Source organism: Apostichopus japonicus, chromosome 3 (genome assembly GCF_037975245.1).
Source record: "Apostichopus japonicus isolate 1M-3 chromosome 3, ASM3797524v1, whole genome shotgun sequence".
Taxonomy (NCBI): domain Eukaryota; kingdom Metazoa; phylum Echinodermata; class Holothuroidea; order Aspidochirotida; family Stichopodidae; genus Apostichopus; species Apostichopus japonicus.
Genome location: NC_092563.1, coordinates 29,545,844 through 29,570,289, shown reverse-complemented (window position 1 = coordinate 29,570,289; position 24,446 = coordinate 29,545,844). Strand labels below are relative to the sequence as shown.

The window sequence follows — 24,446 nt, the reverse complement described above, 5'->3', positions numbered from 1 at the left end:
CGGGGAAGGTGCGCTAATCTATCGTGTAACGGTATCGCAAGTCCCTCACGCGAGTTTGTACTAATGCTGTTCGATATACTATCCAGTTTACCCACAATAAGCTTAGGGGGACGACGTAATTGTTTTCCACATTGCTTCTTGCATCTAACAAAACCTCCTGTTATCATGTTAAACGATTGATAAGAAGGATTAATTGTCTCGACTAAATATAAAAACCAAATCAAAATACTTTTGAACCACGTAGGTGTTCAAATAGACCGTTCGTGTCTGTAGCTTCTAAAGCAAGTGGCGTGGATTTGTGGTAAAGGCAAGAAAGTAACGCAAGTAAGTTACACAAGAGGTAGAACACTATGGCGGGCCATCAGTCGTGGGTAATCGACATATACCGATTTAAATCGACATATACCATTTCCTTCGACTTATACCAGTTTCTAGGAGCTGAAATTGACATCTACCGATTTACATCGACATATGACCACATGTCAATCATCACCGAAATCGGGATTTGGAATATGTTAATGAGCGAAATCGATGATTTGCGATTTAGATAGGAGAATGTCAATTTGAGTTGTTAGAAACTGTTATAAGTCCAAGGAAATTGACTTCTACCGACTTAATTCGACATATCATCGATTTAAACTGCTAGATGTCGATTTAAAGACAAATACCGATTTATTTAACATGTCATCGATTTAAATTGGTATATATGTGGATTTACATCGGTATATGTCGATTTAATCCGGTATAAGTCGAATTAAATTGGTATATGTCGATTTAAATTGACATATACCGATTTAATTCGACATATCATCGATTTAAACTGGTATTTGTCGATTTAACTTGACATATATCGATTTATTTTACTTATCATTGTTTTTTTTTTTAATATGATAAAGTCTTTAACTTTGACTAAGTCGACATATACCAATTTAACTTGACTTATACCAGTTTAAATCGACATGGGCATTTCAAAGTCAGAGTTGGTCATAATTAAAAGGGTTTTTCTTGGTTATCAATACAAAACTAGTAAGAAATGTATAGTTAAGATGCAAAGAGAAAGTTAAAACATCTTTTTGACAATTTATTAATGCTCCGATGAGCAGCTAACCGTGCGGTATATGTACAAAATAGCCCACAATTTTTGTAAATTGTGATTTTTGAGGGCGCTGTTCTCAGCCATCTTTGGGTATATGACCCAGATAAGGCACTTTATTGGGAGTCCTTATGCTAGTGTACCACACTTTATTTGTTAGGCACCTGTATGGTAAAGCTAAGAAGTTGTTGTTATTTGAACTACTCAAATCGGCTTGTGCAAGCAATTTCATACATATGAAATGCGTGATTTTCGCAGTTTTCAAGTCGTACATAAATTTTGAGTATATAAAAATAAAACACAAACTTTTGACCTGAGTTTTTAAAAATAAGGTGAATACACTCCTGGAATATGGTGTTTAAAGAAATATTAAAAACTTACACACAGGCCCAAATTGGACCCCCAAATAGGGCCAGAAGTGAGATTTCTTAAGTTTGAGGGCGCTTTTCGTAAAACGTACAACCCGCTTGACCTTCATTTGGCACTTTTCCTGTACAACTGGCACTGAACAAGGATCCTATGCAAATTAAATCTCAAACATGCCTTTGCTTGTGAATTTAGAATACACTCAAAGTAGGGCCATGATAGGCCCCTATCTCATTTTCTGCCATTTTAAATTACTTGTTTAATACGAAAATTTGAGACCGTAAATTTTCCTCAAAGTTAGCTAAACTAGAAGAGTGGTCACATGTCTTCCACAATATCTGTAATTTCAGACATCAAATAGTGTTACCTATGCCGACGCAGAATGTACATAACGAATATCAGCAACTTCAGCCAAAATTTTACATTTTCTCCAACTGCAGAAAGAAGTAGTTCCAGTTAGGGGGAGACTACCATCACATTTTTTTTGCATAAAAGTTCTTTGTTATATGCCTTATCAATGTGCCAAAATTCAGTTTCACAGATGCTTTCCCACAATGAATATTTTTCATATGTATGAGAAGGTGTGAAAATAAAATTGATTGATAAATATGAAGCTTTGTGTTTGCTTAATGAACCATCTTTGTGAATCTGCAGCTGTGGACAAGGCCTAAACAACTATTATACATTATCCTTTGTTTCATTCAGATGACATACCTATGTTGTTATCAGAACTCTAAATATAATCGATGTACCACAAAAAAATAGATATATATGTATATATATATATATATGTATATATATGTATATATGTATATATATATATGTATAATATATATATATATATGTATATATATATATATATTTATATTTATATGTAAGAAGTAAAGAATAAATAAAATTAATGTTTACTATAAAATTTTGGACAACCTCAGCTTTTCCCAAAACTGGGACATTATATGTATCCAGTAAAACATTGTACAGTTACATGAATTTCTATCAGCTTTGTACACATATATAACATATTTGTTACATTTTCCACAATAAAGCAACACTATATCCTAAAAAAAAAAATTAAAAAATTATACAGCAATTATTACCATATCATAACCCATTGCCTAGGCTTAACCCATTGCCTAGGCTTAACCCATTGCCACAAACTCCCACTACTTCTAGTCCTAAACCAGCTAGAACTGTTTTTCTTTCATATTATAGGCCGACCCATGCAAAGTGAATAGCCTAGGCCTAAAACCAATGGTAATGATTTACACGGTTGAACTAGGCATAGCCTTTTGGGAATTTCTATATTTAATTTAGGGTCTAGGACTGGAGAGTGAAGGGTGCTAGCATAAACCATATTTGAGGTCTAGGCTAATGTGCTAGGTCTACAACACACTTGCCTACTACTAGCCAAGTACTACTAGTAATAGTTTAGTACTTATAGCAATGCCAGTAGTAGTACTCCGTCGTATGGGTAGTTAATGTAGTATAACCGGGGCTAATTCATTTAAACGCAAACGACATAAAGTTTCACTCAGTTACAGCCTATAGCTTACCTAAGGCTAAGGTAAAGACCGTTACACTGATGGCAAATAACCGTATTGACGACGTTTGCCTTGTAGCATTTACATGTTAAGAAGTGACGTCAAAAATTGTTATTACATAAAAGATATAAAACGTTGTCCCAGTCAAGTTTTCATAGAATACAATTAATATAACTTGAAAATAAGTCCGTGCAAGAACGTTGTTTTCAGCAGACGGCTGTGCATTCGAGCTTCGCGGGTCAAACAGTGTATCATCGATAGTCGGGTGATATGAATATGTATTACTAAGGCGTTACTTATATCCAATTGACATCGACAATGTGATTTGATCGACATTTCATGCAACCCTCAGCTGTAGAAAAGGCGGTGTCTTATAGAAAATAGGCGGAGCCACAGACTACCCTCAGGTGGAGAAAAAACCCAAAATACTAGTGCAGTGCAGTATATGAATAATTCAATTCACTGAGCTGGAGCTACTGCTGCAACCCCTGATCAAAACTTCAGGTTCTCATAACCAAAAAATCTCCATCGTCATGATACGGAAAATTGATGGTGCCATGAATGGCTATACTTGTCAGCTTTCAGTGATTGGTAGCATTTAGCTAGTGAGAACTTCTCTCTAGACTTTAAAACCACATTATTTTTGTGATTTAGTTTGTAAGCCAATGAGGAACTGAATTGCTGATTTGTACATCAATTCCTTTGATGATATCAGCAATTCGACCTTTGTTGATATCAACAATTGAATTGGTGATATCAGCATCATTTGTATATGTACATATCAATAATTCATTCGCTGGTATCACCAATTCAATTGCTGATATCATCCATTGATTTGCTGATATCATCAAATAATTGGTGATATCATCAAATATTTGATGATTTCAGCAAATTATTTGCTGATATCACCAAATAATTGGTGATATCAGCAATTGAATTGGTGATATGAGCAAATGAATTGCTGATATCAACAAATCATTTCTTGATATGTTCATATCACTTATTCAATTGCTGATATCATTGATTGATTTGCTTTTTTGTTGTGATATCAGCAATTCTACATATCGTTAATTAATTGGTGATATCCGCAATTGATTTGGTGATATCAGCAAATGATTTGATGATATCACCAATTGATATAGAGATATGTCTTATATTTGATGATATCAGCAACTCGTTTGCTGATATCAGTAACCTTGAAATCAGCAATTGAATTGGTGATATCAGCAAATGAATTGCTGATATCAACAAATCATTTGTTGATATGTACATAGCCTTAGCCTTAGTGATATGTATAGCCTAAGTGATATGTACATATCACTAATTCATATCATCAAATGATTTGCTGATATCACCAAATAATTTGTGATATCAGCAATTGAATTGGTGATATGAGCAAATGAATTGCTGATATCAACAAATCATTTCTTGATATGTTCATATCACTTATTCAATTGCTGATATCATTAATTGATTTGCTTTTTTGTTGTGATATCAGCAATTCTACATATTGTTAATTAATTGGTGATATCCGCAATTGATTTGGTGATATCAGCAAATGATTTGATGATATCACCAATTGATATAGAGATATGTCTTATATTTGATGATATCAGCAATTCGTTTGCTGATATCAGTAACCTTGAAATTAGCAATTGAATTGGTGATATCAGCAAATGAATTGCTGATATCAACAAATCATTTGTTGATATGTACATAGCCTTAGCCTTAGTGATATGTATAGCCTAAGTGATATGTACATATCACTAATTCATATCATCAAATGATTTGCTGATTTCATCAAATGATTGTGATATCGTCAAATACAGAATAAAAACTAAAACGGCTTGCGATGTGGACTCTTGTAGAAAGAGGAGGAAATATAGTAGCATTTCCTACTTATTCGCGTCGCTGAGCAAAAACAGCAGTCTGCACTCTAACCAGCGATGTGTGTCGCAGTTAGCGTTATACGGGCAACTGAAACTTCATAGTAAACACAGTTGACAGCACGCTTGTATGTTTGTCTTTGTCAGTGTACTTTAATCCCCTATCTAGGGTGGCTGGGGTGACAAACAACATTCATTGCGCAATGACATGACAACAGATAAGACCAAAGAACCAGGGGGAGTATAGTCGGAATATGTGTGACAGCCAAAGTGCTACTATTTATTGTCAGATTGCCTCTATGTGACAGCCAATGCTAGTCAGACTAAGTGTGACAGTCACCGCACTGTTCATGTAAGCCGGACCGTCTTTATGTGACAGCTGAGTGGGAATATAGCTCTGTATGACAGATAAATCCATGTTGAGGCAATCAGGCCCAGGCCCTGTTTGACCGTCAGATTGCACCTCTGTGCCACATACTGTGTGACAGTAAGGCTGCTGCTGTCAGATTGATCCTGTGTGATAGTGCTTAACAGCTAGACTTTGTCATAGTGTGACAGGTAGGAATATAAGCTGTATGGTAGATCTGTCCCTGTGTGAGATTGTCTGTTGGGACTGCCTACATGACAATGCCGGTGTGACCATGAATGCACCTGTGTGACAGGTGGTGCCTAGGTGACAGTTGGAATGACTGCCCTGTGTGACAGACTATACAAGGTAATCACAAAGATTGGACATAAATGTACTGTAATTTGAATTGATTGATTGTGCAAACTCCATTAACGTCTTATTTCATGGAAATCATTCGAATGCATGTGTATATTTATTAAGCTTTCCCAATGTCATCTTCAAACACACTCAGTATTAAGGTACGTGTGTTTTGCTTTACCATAAAAGTGTAGAAGTTTGCCTAATAGCCGTTCCAAACTGATAGTATTGTATCTTGTAGAAAAAGAAAGTATTGATTTTATAAGGAGCAATAAATAATCTTGAATTTTTGTTGTATCTCAACTGTTCCATTCTCTCAGGGGAGATGGTAAAAACTTCTGCTCAAACATGGGGGTTTCACTATTTTATCACAGGTTCTTCTTCAAGTTGACAAGCAGGAATTCAGAGGTGGGGGGGGGGGACAAATTCAATTTTCTCCCAACTGATTAGTTAAGGGTATTATAGAAGGGCCAGAGGCAACCAAGGATGTGAATTGGTTCAGTGTTAACGGTTCTGCTAGAAATTTTCGATCAGGTTCTATATATTTGGCGAAAGAAAAGTCTCACAGAGTCTAAGAATGATGGAAAAAATCCTAGGATTTTCAAGTATATAGATAACATGCTTTTGAAAATTAAGGTCCAAAACGTTTCAACGCTCTTCCTCCACATGTTCGTTCAAGTCAACCTCATAACGTTTATTTAGAGTCACTTCAAACACATTTATACAAACTGCTTTTCAGCTCGAGTTTTTGTAAGATTTATTTTATTTTTAAAGTTTCAAAATTTAAGTGGTGTGTAGTTTTGTTATAGTACCTGTGAACATTGTAATATGGATACTGCTTTATTTTATAAATATAGTTTTATTTTTTTTTATTCCATTATTTATAAAGTAGGGTGTGGGACACGTGGGGTCATTGAAGACAACTCTGGGGGTTCTTCCTAAAGAACTTGAGCAACTTTAATTAAACCAAAAACAAGTAACCATTGGTTTGTTCACCTTGTGTAGTGGCTGGAAAAAGGGGTAGGAGATAAAGGAGCAAACTGTGAGACTCATGCTTTGGTAACGTTACAATCTTCCACATATTTCATTTCCTAGAAGAGAAACAATTCACATCTAAGATAAAACCAAGAAGACACAATCAAAATAACAAAGAAATAGTTTTAATTGTTCATAGAAGCATCTTTGAATTACAAGAATTAAAAAAGAATTCTCTTATACACAAAAATCAACAGGAAATCACGGCAGAAAGAGACTGGTTCTTGATGAATCAAACATTTCTTTTAGCTCTTTAATTAAGGAGTAAGAGCTCAAAAAATTTCAACATGGCAGAAGAAAACCTGCCGGGAGTAAAAGCTTCATACATCACTGAATACTTATTTTTGTTTGTGAGATTCAAAGTAGCAGTAACATGCAATAATTGCAAGGGTGTAGTTAAGGGGGAGGGGGAGGGGAGTTGGGAGGGGTCCAAGATGATTTAGAGTTGAGCAATTCATTTACCTTTTGTCTTGTCGCGTCCAATCACATCCATCACTTTACCCATTTGACTAACCTTGCACCCTTTTGTTTAAAGGCTAAAGAAAAATGCCCCTTTCTTCCTTGAACCCTGTGAAATCTTGTCCTTTTAAATTGCATAGAAACTTTGGTAAGATGAAATCAGATGGAATTTTGTACATCATAACTTGGTCCTGTTCAAAGACAACAAGAACTTACCTTACGAAACTATGCAACATAAGATCAGCTAGTGTATGGTAATACTGTAATAACATAAACATAAGCAAATATAAACTACAGATACGGTCTCACTTGACAACAGCTAGATATCTATGGCGATCAATTTCATTGCACTTTTCCCAATTCGGGCAGCGTTGCCTTCTGTTTTAATCTTAGACATCAAATACACATTTAATATTTCATTGGAACACATATATACACAAAAATAGAAGCTATCTTAGGATAAATTGCTTAATACAATACATAGGAGACATGGTGGTGAAGTAATTGAAAAGTCTGATGGAGTGTTAGTGGTCCAACAATCAAACCTTATGCTTTTGAAACTAACCCTTAAAACAAAGGGTCCCAATTTATCATTTACTTCACCCTTACTCCAGAACCAGGGTCAGATATTACCCAATCCAAGTAAACATTTCCTCTCAATCATATCATAGTTGAGTGTTGGGTGGCCTCCAACCCTCATTAAAGTATGAGAGGGGTTGTAACTTGTAGACCAAAATTGTCAATTTGCTGTTAAAAATTTGGTTACATTCAAGGCATAGGCTAAATGACTTATACATTTCAAGGAGATGCTTTATACAAATCCAACTTTTACATGCAAAGAATTACTAAAATTAACCCTTACCATGTTAATTGAACTTTTAACTGAAGTTACATTTAAAGAAGCATTTAAAATGGCATTGCCAGTCATTCAGATGTGTAGTTGGTCCCCAAAGAAAAAGCAAACTGACTAATTATGCAAAACGAAGAGAACAGCAGTATGAAAGTAATGTCAGCATAACATACCACCCTGTGTCCATAGCAACCACAAAATATGCTTAACAACCATGCCATGCTTTATTCACATGAAAATCTAAATAGCAATTAACATTTACATATTATTTCCTCTTTATAAAGCAATGTCTTGTGTTCATGTTGGGAAAATGATTCATACTCTGCGATACTAAAATACATTAATTTGACTAATCAAATTTCACATTTAATAAAGTAAGAAAGCTGAAAATATTGAAAACTGATGGCTTAGTTTTGCATGTAATTTTAAGCTGTTAAGCAGCAGTGTTTGGGCAACATCTATAAGAATTCTATGGGAAATGTGTTAGAATCGTTTTGGATCACTGATTACCCACAAATTATTGTTCATCTTGGTTAAAACAAAGGTAAGGGTTATCTTACTTTGATCAATTACAATCTCACTTTTGAGTTAAAAACTGGAAATCACTAGCGATTCCATACAATGAATTGTTTCTCAGCAAATTTCTCTTTCTGATGATAGCAGAAGGAAGGGAAAGTAATATCCTGTTTTTTCTCTTGTTTTTGTTTCGTTTTTCCCCCTATATTCATGTATTTCTTTAATTTTTATTACATTGCTTTTCACACTTATACATATTTGGAGTTCCTTCCAGTATTTGACATTAACATCTATCAAGTTGGTTTCATCTGTTTACATATATTTCACATTCACAAAATGGCAATTCCATCTTTGTAATCCAACCACATGTACATCCTCAAGATTATTGATATTGCTAAAACAACTCAAATCTTCATTCATACAGTGGTGTCAATATGTAATAATACAGTCATATGATTATTTCACAGTGGAATCACTATGTAATATTACAGGGATCTGACTACTTCACAGTGGCATCACTGTGTTATATTAAAGTGATCTGATTTTTTTTACAGTGGAATCTCTATGTAATAGTAGTGATTTGACTACTTCACGGTGGAGTCACTATGTGATATTACAGTGATCTGATTACTCCACAGTGGAGTCACTATGTAATATTACAGTGATTGGACTACTTCACAGTGGCATCACTGTGTAATATTAAAGTGATCTGATTTTTTTTACAGTGGAATCTCTATGTAATAGTAGTGATTTGACTACTTCACGGTGGAGTCACTATGTAATATTACAGTGATATGATTACTTCACAGTGGAGTCACTATTTAATATTACAGTGATCTGATTTTTTTTTTACAGTGGAATCTCTATGTACTATTAGTGATCTGACTACTTCACAGTGGAGTCACTATGTAATATTAGTGATCGGACTACTTCACAGTGGAATCACTATGTAATATTACAGTGAACTGATTACTTCACAGTAGAGTCACTATGTAATATTACAGTGATCTGATTACTCCAGTGGAGTCACTATGTAATATTACAGTGATCTGATAACTTCACATTGGAGTCACTATGTAATATTACAGTGATCTGATCATATGTAGTAAATGATCCCTACTTTCAGAGTGGTGTCACAATGTTACATACACTATTATTGTTATAAAGAATCTTAACATGGTGTCACTATGCTTTGAATTACATGAAAGAAACATTTTTTCATAAGATCAAATCACTTGGATTAATGTTTGTACAACTTGACCACTTTCATTGTTGTATTGGTAATCAATAATGTAATATCTCAAAGAGTGGATATAACTTGGAGCCAGCAACACCAAGCAGCATTAAATTAAGACTACATTGCAATAATAGTGGATATAAATTGGAGCTAGCAACACAAAGCAGCATTATATTACCACTTCATTGCAATCAAACTCAAAATCAAACTCAATATTAGTGCATATCATTAACATCCACCATAGTAACATATAACAATGGCATCACTAGCCATTGATTTATTCTTCTGTTACTGGCTTGAAAGTACTGACTTCATTTTCTGACTGTTGTTGTATTAAATTGTTTTTATCTACAATTTACTTGGAATGACATCTTCTGACACAACCGTTCTCTTGAGATGAGGAAACCCTCCTTCAAATGCTGCATCCAGAACATCCTCCAACGTTCTGGCAAAGACGAAGGTCATCTGTGATAGGACATTCTTTGGCACTTCTTCCAAATCTGTCTCGTTTCTCTTTGGTAGAATAATCCGATAGATTCCTGCACGATGGGCTGCTAGGACCTTTTCCTTAATACCGCCCACCTGAATTCAAAAGATAACAAAAATAGAACTGCTTGTCATACATCAGCATCCACAAGGAAAGAAAGACATAAACACTGATTCAGACCAAATGTCTCATTTCATGTTTAAACCAATTCTGTGTGAATGTGAAACATTTTACCATCAGCACACTGCTTGATTGGACTAACCTACTGAAAGATGACAAGAACTTGGCTTAAACCTTAAGATGCTCTGAATGTTCACAGATTATGTTTTTGTTTAGAGAAAGCTATAAATGAACAAATAACAGCCAACTGTGATGTTCTTGGGTAGAAAAACTTTGGGTTGATAGTGTTTCTTGTGATTTGGGTCAGAAACGATCGACAGCAGTAAAACCAGCTCCTTTTTGCTCAACTCTACATGAAGTGAAATTTACAACTTACGGCTGACACCATCCCTCTAAGTGTGATCTCACCAGTCATAGCTGTATCACAACGCACACAACGATCACTGTGGGAAAATAACAAAATATGGACAAAGTACTTAACATAACACCAACATTGAAGGCTATAATATTACTCCTGCATGGCAACCAAGAGATCCTTCACTTCTTTTATACTTCAATATAGTACATTAAATTCTTCAAATTCCAACTGGAGAACAACAACAGAAAATTATACATGCCATGCAACATAGTCACCTGTCATAACACATATTAAATATATAAAACATAAAATATAACAACATACAATTATACATGCCATGCAACATAGTCACCTGTCATAACACATATTAAATATATAAAACATAAAATATAACAACATACAATTATACATGCCATGCAACATAGTCACCTGTCATAACACATATTAAATATATAAAACATAAAATATAACAACATACAATTATACATGCCATGCAACAGTCATCTGTCATAACACATATTAAATATATAAAACATAAAATATAACAACATACAATTATACATGCCATGCAACAGTCATCTGTCATAACACATATTAAATATATAAAACATAAAATATAACAACATACAATTATACATGCCATGCAACATAGTCACCTGTCATAACACATATTAAATATATAAAACATAAAATATAACAACATACAATTATACATGCCATGCAACAGTCATCTGTCATAACACATATTCAATATATAAAACATAAAATATAACAACATACAATTATACATGCCATGCAACAGTCATCTGTCATAACACATATTCAATATATAAACTATAACAACAGGAATATAGGATAATCAGGAATGGTAAAAAGTCTTCTACTTAAAGCTGCCAAATTATTTGATGGATTTCACAGCTAATTATATGTTTACTATAACCACAGCTATCACATGGTAGCCAAAAATGTAGAAAATTAGCCACAAAAGAAAAAGCAGACGAATAAGCCTTTTTCTCAAGCACTTGCACAATAATCATTCGTTGGGCGGATACTTATGACAGTCGATAAAGCCTTGTCAATGTGTGCCTTGAGGTGTATTTCAAACTCACCAAACAGCTTGAACATGTCAAAAGTTTCATTCTTCAGCGTTCTAGCTGACAAAGATTAAGTTTAACTGGCTTATAAAGGTGATGGTACTACTGGTGTGTAGTTACCTGAAGAGGGACACAAGTACACAGGTAATGGTTACCCCAGCTGATGGTCCATCCTTCCCCACTGCTCCTGCTGGAAAATGGATGTGGACATCAGTCTTTCTCAGTAGATCTTCCTGTGTTTTCTGGTCTAGACCGCACTGATGAAGGAATAAAGAGAAAAGAAAAGTATGGACCGAAAATTTCAAATCTTTAAGGAAGAGTCACAAAGATTGAAAAATACTCTCTGAAATTAACAAAACTTTGTTGAAAACCTGCCATTGATGAATGGCATGTACTTAAAGTGACTATTTGTATAATCTGGCAGACATTTTAAGAATATCCTCTCTCAGTTGATGTCTGATAAATGTAATTATTCAATTTTGAATATTATACATGAGTTATCATGCTGGCTGCAAAATTCAATGATCTTTGTGTTTGCAAGCCCATCCCTTAAACAGCTTTTAACTGACCTCTTGTAAGACTTAATACAATGAAATCAAATTCATTGAAGTTTGAATTTTTCTCCTGTTAAAAAACATTAAATGCACAATCTGGCATGGAGTCTTTCAACATGTTGCTACAGTAAAACCTGATAAGTTGGTGGATATCTGTCTTTTAATTTCTGACTTCAACTTGTCGGTGACTATGTGTTCTGGTTTATATCTAGTAGTCATCAGCAGGAGTAACTACAAAGTCAAGGTTAATAAGTTAAGTGTTCTCTAACAATCATAGCAGACCTCGGCGGCATGACTTCGAACCCAGGTGAGGGCCAGTTGGGCAGATTCCTTCATGACGTCACCAAGCTGACCGGTCAACGTGAGTTCCCTGTCGCCCCCCATCTTGGCAGCTTCAACAAACATGATCTCTCCACCCATAGTAGTCCAGGCCAGTCCTATCGTAGAGTAAATGAAAAGACAAAATGAATTATAATACAGAAAGAATTGGCCAGAAAAAGAAAAAAATATTGAAACTTTTCAGTGACAAATATTTATATATGTGACTTGAAAGTTTGATTGATATAGTTCAACTCAACTTGAAGGGAATATAAATATCTTTTCTCTATCACCTCTGTACACTTTGAACCAAATCTGTCCCATTTTATCTGGTATTAAGAAAGGGATACTCAACAAAATGAAACTTTCAATACATGGCAATTGTAATAAGTAGCTAAAAGTTTTAGTGTTTCAAAACATGGCTCGAGAACCCTTATCAAGTGTATCTCTTGTGGAACCTTTAGATGTGATAGTCTACTTCACAACAGCACCACGAACAACACCCAAAAAATTGAAAAAATAATACTAATTAGTGGGAACCAAGGTAACCTTCCAAAATATTGGCACATTTAATTGGACCAACCCTATCATCTCCTCTTTCTAAATTTGAAAGAACATGAAATTTTCTTTGCTCTTTCAAGTTTATACATAATTTGCATATAATTATATTTATACATATGCATACATAACTGGAGAGTGAGTCTCCTCTTTCAATGAGTATAAAGTTATCATATCTTCAACTCACCTATTGCTACTCCCGGCTGTGACAACCTCTCTGACTTTTCCCTCTCATAGATGGCAGGCTGAAAAGTTTAAAAATGCAAAACATCTACATTATATATATATACTCTAGAGTAAGGCAAAATATGTCACCAAAAACAGAACTACTATTGTTCGATACAGGTGACAAACGCCTACAGTAAAATTACGACCTTCCTTACCGGTTTAGAACCTCTGGACATACAATCAGCATCCATAGTCTAGTGGTTAGGGTGTCCGCTTACAGAGCTGGAGGTCCGGGTTCGAATCTTGATGGAGGCTGGAAGTTTTTCACTGTTCTTGATTTTTCAACTTATTACGATTTTCATTTATATATATATGTACATATATATATATATATATATATATATATATATATATATATATATATATATATATGTATATATATATGTTTTAATAGGTTACTTTCATTTAATAAATATGTGATATTTTTGCCCCTTTCTATTGAGTTTTATCCTGTTATGCATTGTAACAATCAGACATGCTCAACAGTTAATACTAAAGTTTCTAAAAGTTATAGGTGACTGCATAGGAACAGAAGGGTGGAATGAGTGGAAGGTAAGGGGGGGGTGGGAAGATAACATATACTTCACATGATTTGCCTGACTTACACAAGAGAAGGAAGAATACAGAAGAGCACAAGACTGATATATGTATATATATCCAAGCATGGAGAAAATTGCTTAAAATGTGGGCTTTTCTACCTTTTTCATCCCATTTATTCATTCCAGTATAAATCTAGAATGACTGGAAATAGCTAACCCCTGGCTGATGACTCACCCCAAGTATATCCCTGATGGCAAGTTTATCAATCACAATAGGCATCTCAGGTGGCATTTCAATTAAGGCATCTTCAGTTGGTCGTTGACGTGGTGCAACCTCCTTCTTCTCCTCCTCCTCCACAGATGGTGAGGCTATACTCTTTTGACGAGACTGGTGTTCTGCTACCTTCACTGCGACGGCTCGACAGACCGATCCAAGCTTTCTCTCCAGAGCACGAACTCCAGATTCACGGGTGTACCTTGCAACTTAGGAGAAAGCATAACAAAGAAGACAAAACATGATAAGCTGTTAGATAAGGAACAAGCATCATGTATAAACAAACTTGAATTCCTAAAGGATAATCTGTCTCACCTCAAGTAGGCAAGAGTATATTTCATATGCTTTTGTATTAAAATATTTATATAAGCTCTTTATACTGCCAGATGAAAATATTGCTAATTGGATATAAGGTAATTTTGACTTTGGCATACTGCAATTGCTAATAACATGAAGTAATATTGAATGGTAACATGTGTCCAAGTAACATCAATGGGACATTCAGTACCAGATCAGTAATATTGATTGCAAAACAAAGGGAGCATCACTATTCCAACTAGATCTCTCCAGTTGAGACTTTCATGTCTTCCGTCAAAATAAAGAAATCAATAAAGTTGGATCAGAAAATGACACATTGATAAACACAGCAGATAACAGACACCACATGTGCCACGTAATACAAACATGATCTAAAATTCCAATCCTGAAGTACGATACTCTTTTTCAATCTTTGACATGATACTCACTGATGAGTTTAATCCCGTCCTCGGTAAACTGGAGCTGTTCTTCCGTTAAACCATGTTCCTTGAGTTGTTTGCTGACCAGATGACGCAATGCAATCTCTGCTTTCTCCTCTTGAGTGTAACCAGGGACGTGAATGATCTCCATCCTGTCCAGCAGGGGTGTAGGAATCGTGGCAGCACTGTTAGCTGTTGCTATAAAGAGGACTTGTGACAAGTCGAAAGGCACATTTAGGTAACTATGGTCTGTTTAAGGAAACTTCAGAATAAAACAAGTAAATGACAAATATGTAAAATCTTGAGGGCCTGATGTTTTCATGTTAGTAACATCACTTTCCAAATGGTAGAATGATGAATTGAACAACTGCAGCTAAGAAGAGCACATTCCACCAAGCTTGGAAACTTTATAGCATTCACTCAGCCAAATTGGTTTATTTTTAAACAGTTTTAAAGCAGGTTTAAAACAGGTTTAATAGCCACAGATACATTCTAGGAAAGCTCACATAGCATCTTACTTGCACCTCATCTTTGGAGTTGATACAGTGAACTATTGGATGTTGTTTGTTATTTTATTAAACACTTTAGATGGGAACTCTTGAAACTGTTCCACATTTTAGCCAGATAGAGGTTCAACATCTACTTAACAATGACACCGGTGAAACGTAGTCTGTATGGCCATCAAATGGAACTAAACAAGGTCGTATCTATGTTGTACTGAAAGGACAAAGGCCAAGTTTTGCACCAAAGACCATTGGAACCAACATGGCCAACATATTAAAGGGGAACTCTATAATACCAAGTCATCAACAGTGTAATGTGATGACAATGTTGTAAAAAGTCATGACACCAATCACCCCTTCCCCCAAAACTGAAAAAACATGTGTAGATTTGTGACTGTTTCCCATTAAAACGTCAAATTAATAAGTGCCTTGCTACAATTCTGTGTGATGAAAGGATACTGGTCAGTGAAGGTAAAATTTTGTTCAGGGTCCAAGACTTCCAGCAGGGCGGCAGCAGGATCTCCATGAAGTCCTTTACCCTGTGATGGCAAAAGAAATGAAGACCAATAAACTTAATCTCCATCTGATGAAGTTAACTCTTGTCTAACAGATATGGCAATACCAACTCTCTGCCTTGTACTATTTATTAACCAATTTTACAATCCTATACAGAGAAATTTGGATTTTAATAATAATAATGTAGTGACAATGTACTGTAATGAGAAGTAAAGTATGGTTAAAATTGTCTTTAAGAGACTAACAGTTTACAAGATGCAATAACTCATCTTTAGTATAAAAACAATAATATCCACTGAATAACTTCACCATGTTTTAGTTCTGACTGGAAAGGAACAATCTGCTTTTGTAGTTTTCAACTGAAGGCAAGAACTTCACAGATGTGAAAAAATTAATGAAGTCTGAAACTGCAGTCATATTAAATTCATGTTTTAAATGATCACAAATTTTAAGAAATAAAAAATGTCTGTGACGGTTCCGATGTTCAACTTCACATTTATGATTTATATAATGGACTAGCTGCTTGAAAATGAGGCAAACAGTCCAACAATTAAACTCAATTAAACACACAAGCACAAAGAGATTGAAGGCATTAAGTGATCATGTTGTTTTAATGGAGGCTTTACCAATTTATCAATCTCATCTAGAAGAAAGACAGGGTTGTTCACTCCAGCAGTTCTTAGTCCGTTAATGATCCTCCCTGGCATAGAGCCGATGTACGTTCGCCGATGGCCTCGTATATCTGATTGGTCATAGCAGCCACCCAATGAAATCCTGCGATATGAATGAAATTAAACGTAATTCAATCCAGAGCAAAAAAACAAAAGGGAAAGTAACAATTTAAAATGACTTTTAGGGAAGTTTTAATTCCATGCCTATGGTTAATTTCCTACTTGCCCCAGCATGAAATTAATGTACCATTAACCACCAACATCTACGCATTGTTCATCTTAATGTCTACTGTTAGTCCTATTCTATTTACTTCTATCTATATTTTCCACTTTCTTTAAGCAGTGTTCTTTATACAACATCAACATTTCTGAGTTACAGTTTGCATCATCAAGATTATACTACAAGAGACTAAATATTGACATCAACATTTTATGGCTATAAAGAGAGGTTTTTGTCTTCTGTAACTTAACTTATAAATTGATATATATATATATGTATATATATATATACATTTATTTATATATATATATATATATATATATATATATATATATATATAAACAACAAACAACTTGTAAACAACCAGATGACAGGGCTGAATGAGCTAGGAAGTTCTGGAATCCTTCGTCTAACTTAAGTAGTCTGGGAGGTTACTTGCATTCTTGTAGTATTCATCTCTGATAGAATAGTATATGGAAAAACTTAAATATGTAATATTTGTATATGTGCCTGAGGAAAGATGCTACACAGATGACACAAACCAGCTACATGTTCTCTGTTATCTTCAAGACACAACAGTACCAGCCACAACAGTACCAGCTACAACAGTACCAGCCACAACAGTACCTGTAAAACTTCCTGCCCAGTGTCTGGGCGATGGATCTGCCAACACTGGTCTTGCCAACACCAGGAGGACCAATGAAGCACAGAATCGGTCCTTTCAGACTGTTTTTGATCTGACGAACAGCTAAGTATTCAATCACTCTTTTTTTCAACTTGTCCAAACCATAGTGATCGGCATCTAGGTCAACCCTGATGAGGAATAACGAACAAACCAAAAACACATCCATATTTTTCTAATTTAACGTAAGTCAGACCTGACATAAAATTCATCACTATTAGCTGAAGGTGAAGTATACAGCTTACCAACCATCTAAGATCTTGAATCTAGACTGATTGAAATGAAACTACATAAAGGAGAGTTCAAGAGAGTTTAATTACCTTGCTTTAGTAATGTCCAGAGTATCATCAGACTCCTTAGACCAGGGTAGATCGGCCATTAGCTCCAAGTAATTGCGAGTCATCGCATACTCTGGCATAGCAGCTGGCATTTTCTTGAGTCTCTTCAGTTCTTTCTCACAAGCTTTAGCAGCATGTTCAGGCATTCCGGCAGCTCTACACAGACAAAACCGATCTGATTTAAGTAATTGCAGGCTTAAGTGTTTGTGAGAGAGAACAGTTCATTAAGAAGGCCCCACATCATACAATACAATCTATGAAAACTCTCTCAAATCACAGTCCAAAATATTTAAATGTGATCAAAAAGCATATAATAACAAGGCAGACGAGTAAAAAGCTGCATTTGAATTATCTATGTGGAAGGTTATAAAGTAGATACTTCAAATGGTCACAAATGCATATCCTATTACATCATGGATCTGAGTATGCAGATAGTGAGACTTTTCAATTCTTTCAGAATTCTGTTATTTTCATCTGTATTTGAAGTAAGTGGGAACAGAACCAAAAAAAAAGTTTTTTTTTGGTTTGTTCCAATCTTTTTTCCTCCTATCATCAAACGAGCATTAATTTGATATCTGGAAAGAAGCATTGACAAAATTTGTTTCATGTTCTGAAACCGGTAGAGGTTCTCTCTTGTAAATGAGTGCGACAAAATCGTCACCATTATTATTATCACATACTTGATTTTTCCCTCCAGCTCGGAAATTTCATCTCCATCTGAGTCCCGGTCCCTTCTCTCTGCATCTCGGCTTCTGAATCTCGGCGGTTTCAAGATGATTGTATCTTTCTCTTTCAATCCAGGCGGTAGGACGGATCTGTCTCCACCTTTCTTGGCTTCTTTCAAAAGTCGTAGTCCTTCGAGCTGTCTCAAAAGCAGAGGGAGTGCTTTCTGAAACCTCTCCTCTATATCGACAGCATCTAAGACCTACTCAGAGTTGAGAAAAAGAGAAAATATTAATGAAGGCAAAAGGGAAAGGCCAAAACATATCCCAACCATGACTGGTTTTACAAGCTTCATAACAAAAAAACAAAAACATGAATTACTTTCACTGACTGAAAAAAGTCATCATGTATAGCTGCATGTTGCATCATAAGTTTTACATAGATTCAAGACCTTGGCAATTTTATTCCTCCCTTCTTCTGAAAGTTAACTAGTTCTTTTAATCCAGCCATTCAAAGAATACCTTTTGAATGACAAAGTTCACAGTATAGAACAGTGAAGAATATCTGAAAATGTCACTGTTCATATGGTGATTGTATGAGCTAGGAACACATTCTATATTATACTGTTGACCTTGTGAGCAATTTCAATACTTTGACGATTACCATGGTTACCAATGTTACTGTCTGCTCTGCAGTCAGATACAATGTAACTAAGAACAATGTAATCGATATTCCACATGTTTATAATATACTACAGTCTAATTGCAAACCAAATACTACAATACACTCTCAGACTTGCCTGCAACTTTTCATCGTAAGAGGCTTTGACGATGGACGCAAAAATATCTGGTAATCTTGTGAGAGGTAACTTCTCCATTACTTTCTGCAAAAGATAAACCAGAAAGCCAAGAGCTGAGCAATTCCTTTCTGAAACAGCAATTTTAAATCAACCTTGGACAAAGAACTATCAAGGTTTGGCCAATGCTGAATTGGAGTAAAACACTTTATCTACTCTCCTCACTTGTCACTAAACTAGTTTTTTGTGCTCTCCTAAGGTGGGTTTCATTTCCCTATACCATATACTATACTATAGAGTTCCACATAGTCCAACTATTGTCATACCTGTTGATTGTGCCCACCTAAGGTGGGTTTCATTTCCCTTTACCATATAATATACTATAGAGTTCCACAGTCCAACAATTGTCATACCTGATGATTGTGCCCACCTAAGGTTGGTTTCATTTCCCTATACCATATAATATACTATAGTTTTTCCACATAATCCAACTATTGTCATACCTGTTGTTTGTTGTCATACCTGTACAAGTTGGCATGTGTGTACAAAGTCCACAAATACACACATACATACATGTTTACACATCAACATGTGGACATTCACAAATATACCTGTACATGTCATCACGAACAGGTTTCATTTGCATGCTGTCAGGAATCAAACATCTCCCAGCATATGGCTTTTTATTTCTTTGATTTACAGTCAAACACTGTCTGCTCTTTCTCTATGAAAATACTTGCTGTTTCTACTGCTCAGAGAATAACATTATGAAATATGACCTGGAATCTGCCATCACATAATGAGCCATTTTAAATAAAGAAATGACAGTGGGGAAGGGAATCACGTTTGAGGCATTTATCACTTTAGAAGAATGCATAACTTTCTTCAACATTTCCTTCATGGAAATGCCAAAACGTTCTGCTAATTGAAGAGCTGCTGTTCCGAGAGGGATGACATTATGAATATATTCATAACAACAATAAACCACATCATACCTTTAATTTGCCAACAATTGGCACAGAGACATCTAACATTTCCAACAACTGGTTGGCATGGAGACGGAAAGTTTCAGCAACATTCACACTGGACATATCCTCTGTGGGTTAAGGAGATGCAAATAAAGATTCTTGGTATCAAATAAGCAGATGAAGATATTTCAAAATAGAATAAAGCTAAAGCCTTGTGTTCAAAACATTGAAAAAAAAACATCGCACTTGTCAATGTGAAATTTTCAAATTTGGCCCCACCATCCCCAAGGGAAAACCCACTATCTTAGAGCCCACCCGTAGACTGAGCTGTCTCCAGGAATGGACTCAATTTTCAAGTACTAGACGAGGAGGAATACATCCTTTTGAGAGAACAAGTTTCTTCCTGTGCAGAAGCAACTGTGTATACATTCTACAGTATAACTACTCAAGATGCACATGTTTGTAATTTATAAACAGTGTTTCTGAATCTTACACATAAACCAGGTATTATGAAAACCAAATAAACCAAGTAGTGACAATGCTTGCTTTGAATAAATGTAAGGTACTGTAGGCCTGTCATTCCTAAAATAGTTTTCTAAGTGCTTAAAACACCACTTTTCCAGAGAGATCTACACTGTCTTGTATTCACCAAACAAAACTCTTTGAATTTTATCCTGTGAACTTCACAAGCATGCAGACTTTGTCTCAACTGCAAAGTTCTGCATTCATATTACTGTGATTTGGGTGGACTAAAGTAACAGCTTGAGGTACCTTATCTTACTCATAAATATAAATATAATGAGCCATTTTATATAAAGAAGTGTTATTTTGGGAAAGGAATCACGTTTGAGGCATTCATCAGTTATAGAAGAATGCGTAATTTTCTTCAACCTTTCCTTCACGGAAATGTCAAAACGTTCTTGGATTGCCCTCTTGTTTACAGAGTGAGGAGGGACCTTATCTTTCTCGGGGGACTGAATTCAGTGCATGAGTAGTGTCTAAAAAAGTCAGAAAGTTCAGATGTTTCATTGTGACAGTACAGTCTTCATTTCTACAACCAAACATAAAAACATAAATAACCAATCAGATTTTGTTATGATGGTTACCTTCTCCATCTCCTGGCACCTTGTCCAGTTGAGTAATTCTTGCCATTGCGTAAGGGTCTTCCTGCAAGAGTTTATCTACTTTGAAGCGGCAGAGACCAGTAACTAGTAGCGTGTATGCAGGTTTTGGCCAATTGGTGCCTGTTACCTGCACTACAACTGCTGCAGTACCGATGTCATGAATTTCACTCAAGTCATCTTTCTAAACGTTAAAAACAAACAGATTAGTGATTTATGGCTGAGAGCAACGAACAAACCCAATCTACATGAGTATTACTCAAAGTACTAGTTTACTATAAATCAACTTTGAAGACACTCTCATAAACTTTTGGCTGTTTGAATGAATACCTACTGTAATAGCAATAAACTGCAGTAGTTGCTGGCATAACGTACAGTAGATGCATTACATGCATTTGCATGGATAATACGCTAACTACAATGTTTCAACCAAATTTGTCTTTCCTGAACTTTGACATACACTAAAAGAAATAGGATACTTCCTTTGTACTCAATACAGGAAATATGCACACTATCTTAGTCTATCTATGAGATCCGTGCAAGTTGTACTTCTTCAAGTATCATGTTTACATAGCCTAGGTTTTAACATGTTTGAACTTCTTCTGAACTTTGACATTCATCGTAAACTTAGAATTCATCTACTTGAGGGCCAAAGTATAAGATGCACCCAGGGTTCCCTCCTTTGCTCTTATAATATTCCTCATATGACTTTTACAGTGGTTCAAGTTCAACTTCTTTCATAATTTTTCATGTAAGTATCATATAAGTATATAAGACATCATCATGACTATTGTCATCAATACCAAGACATGGGTTGATTTTCTCCTTCCACTTAAGAAAGAGGGAGTCACAACGCTTGGTTTAATTAATTAATGACAACTTTGGTCCACAAATACTTTACTCACCTCAGACCCGGCCCTTCTAGGGATTACACCAATGACTGTACTGCTTAGTGTGTTATACCTCAAGATATGGGTCTTCACCATGACCATACTACAAGCAAAGAAAATTAAAGAATAGAACTAACAGAACATAGTTAGTTGCTGTTGTAATAATCAGAATCTCTTTCGAGCTGGGTGGGGGGGAGGGAAGGGGGGGTACTATCACAGGTAGTGTTTCAACCAAACTAGGATTAGGGATAGCTCATACAGCTTAAATACTTTTGGTTCTCTCAACATGTAAAGTAATCTTAATGACAAATTTACTTATAATGCAATGCTCATCGCTATGCATTATGGACAATTTACTAATATACACGATTTACGTAAACACTGTTCACAGACTGAAGGATACCATTTTGTGTTTATTAGAAGGATTAGGCTATGCAAATTCATATTTTGCAAAAAAAAATTTGTCTTTGCTGAACACTTCTAAATTTTACTGTCATGAAGGAAAATCCCTAAAGTTTGCCAAAAGGAGCACTTCTGAGGTTGGGTAATTAGAATTCATGTCTTTAGTAATTGTTAGAAAGAACCTTCATGTAGACCTACAGTAATTAATGTTTGGCCTTCTTGGTACATAACAGCTGCATCCTGGCCTGGGGGCTACATGTGTATAGCCTAATATGATTGTTAGACTTAGGCTAGCCATCTTGACTTCTTGCCAGTGACTAACTTTGCTATTTCTCGAACATCCTTATTGATCAACTTGACGAATTGGTGATAGAGCTTCGACCTACGCCTAACGTTAAGTTGCAGGGTACATTAATGTAAATCATATTATTAAGTACTGTATGCATACTGGGTAGATGGGAAAGCCATTGCCAAAACCTTATCCAGATTACGTTATTGTTTATTAGAACTATACATACTGGGTAGATAGCAAGTCACTATGTAAGTAATACTATTACTAAGAATCTGAATCTGAATTGGTTAAGTCAGCAAAAATCCTACTAGAGAGGACATAAACGTCAACCGAGCGCTACAAAGTAATTCTAAGTAATTTAGTAAGTACATTGTACTCTATTTGTAATCTCTACATGATGGAGGAATATGCCATCTGCCTCTGTGACAAATGAGAAGATGAGAGTAATAAGCATACACTACCATGGTGTGAAGTTTGTTTCTACAAAGTTACACTACGTAGAGTAGCCACTAGCATAGGCCTATGTTCAAAAGTCAATTTCTAAAAGGTTAGTATTGTTCAGTTCTCGCACTTACTTTTTGGGGTTATTAACAGGAACTCGCATCGAAGAACCCGGTAACAGGACACCGTCTGCAATGATTAACAGAGGCAGGTTTCTAGGTATCGCCATTTTCATCTTACCGGTACCAACCAGCTTTACAATGACAGCAAAACAGTGTCCTAGCTTAAGTGATCACGTTTTCAGAGCAGAAAAGTCTGATGGCTCCTAAGATAATCTTGAGGTTAGTCTGATCCGCCACACTCAGTCAGAGATCCTTGTAAACTCTGATTTTATGTGTAGTAAACTACTATAGTACAGCTGGTGGTTTCAGTTACGTAAATACAGATAATGGATAGTCCGTTTCGTATGTACGTAAATTAGAGCACTCTAACCAGCGATGTGTGTATGATATCGCAGTTAGCGTTATACGGGCAACTGAAACTAAATAGTAAACACAGTTGACAGCACGCTTGTATGTTTGTCTTTGCTGTACTTTAATCCCCTATCTAGGGTGACTGGGGTGAAAGTTCAAAACAACATTCATTGCGCAATGATATGACAACAGATAAGACCAAGGAATTTGGAGGTGGTTAGCTCAACTGCGGAAAAGGTAATCAAATTCTAAGTGTACCATTTAGCTGAGGGAAAAGAAGGATCGGGAGGTAATGAAGTCCTCTTCAATAACAGAGGTCAATAATGCGATGGAGTACTAGCAGTGTCCCCGAAAACGAGTTACATCTTCCCAAAGGTAACGATCGAAGCTTGAAATTTCATTGATGACAGGGGATCTGTGGTTTGGAACTCATACATTTAATTAACCCATGCTGAATATTTTGCATTAGGCTTCATTGATTCATTGTTCGGCGTTTAATATTAGGGGCTTTTGA

General features: G+C 35.6%; 1 protein-coding gene across 1 annotated transcript; it reads right to left on the bottom strand.

Moving 5' to 3' along the window:
• Positions 1 to 6,730: 6,730 nt before the first annotated feature.
• On the bottom strand, positions 6,731 to 24,002 carry LOC139965795 (lon protease homolog 2, peroxisomal-like). The gene is made up of 17 exons (XM_071968504.1): positions 23,594 to 24,002; positions 22,340 to 22,427; positions 21,420 to 21,618; positions 20,341 to 20,441; positions 19,349 to 19,432; positions 18,567 to 18,811; positions 17,869 to 18,042; positions 17,494 to 17,679; positions 16,602 to 16,749; positions 15,919 to 15,998; positions 14,966 to 15,198; positions 14,181 to 14,428; positions 13,366 to 13,423; positions 12,585 to 12,739; positions 11,869 to 12,005; positions 10,673 to 10,739; positions 6,731 to 10,271 (listed from the first exon to the last, which is right to left on the bottom strand). Exons 1-17 carry the CDS (start codon positions 23,692 to 23,694, stop codon positions 10,038 to 10,040), a joined length of 2,538 nt encoding a protein of 845 aa, XP_071824605.1. The 5' UTR covers positions 23,695 to 24,002; the 3' UTR covers positions 6,731 to 10,037.
• Between the last annotated feature and the right edge of the window lie 444 nt (positions 24,003 to 24,446).

Bases quoted from the DNA above. Each gene is read 5' to 3' on its own strand.
- LOC139965795 (XM_071968504.1), bottom strand. From the start codon at position 23,694: ATGAAAATGGCGATACCTAGAAACCTGCCTCTGTTAATCATTGCAGAC. The intron at 19,433-20,340 runs GTATGATGTGGT...TATCTTTTGCAG, and splicing joins CAATTGTTGGCAAATTAAAG to AAAGTAATGGAGAAGTTACC. The intron at 16,750-17,493 runs GTACTGTTGTGG...TTCATATCGCAG, and splicing joins CTGGGCAGGAAGTTTTACAG to GATTTCATTGGGTGGCTGCT.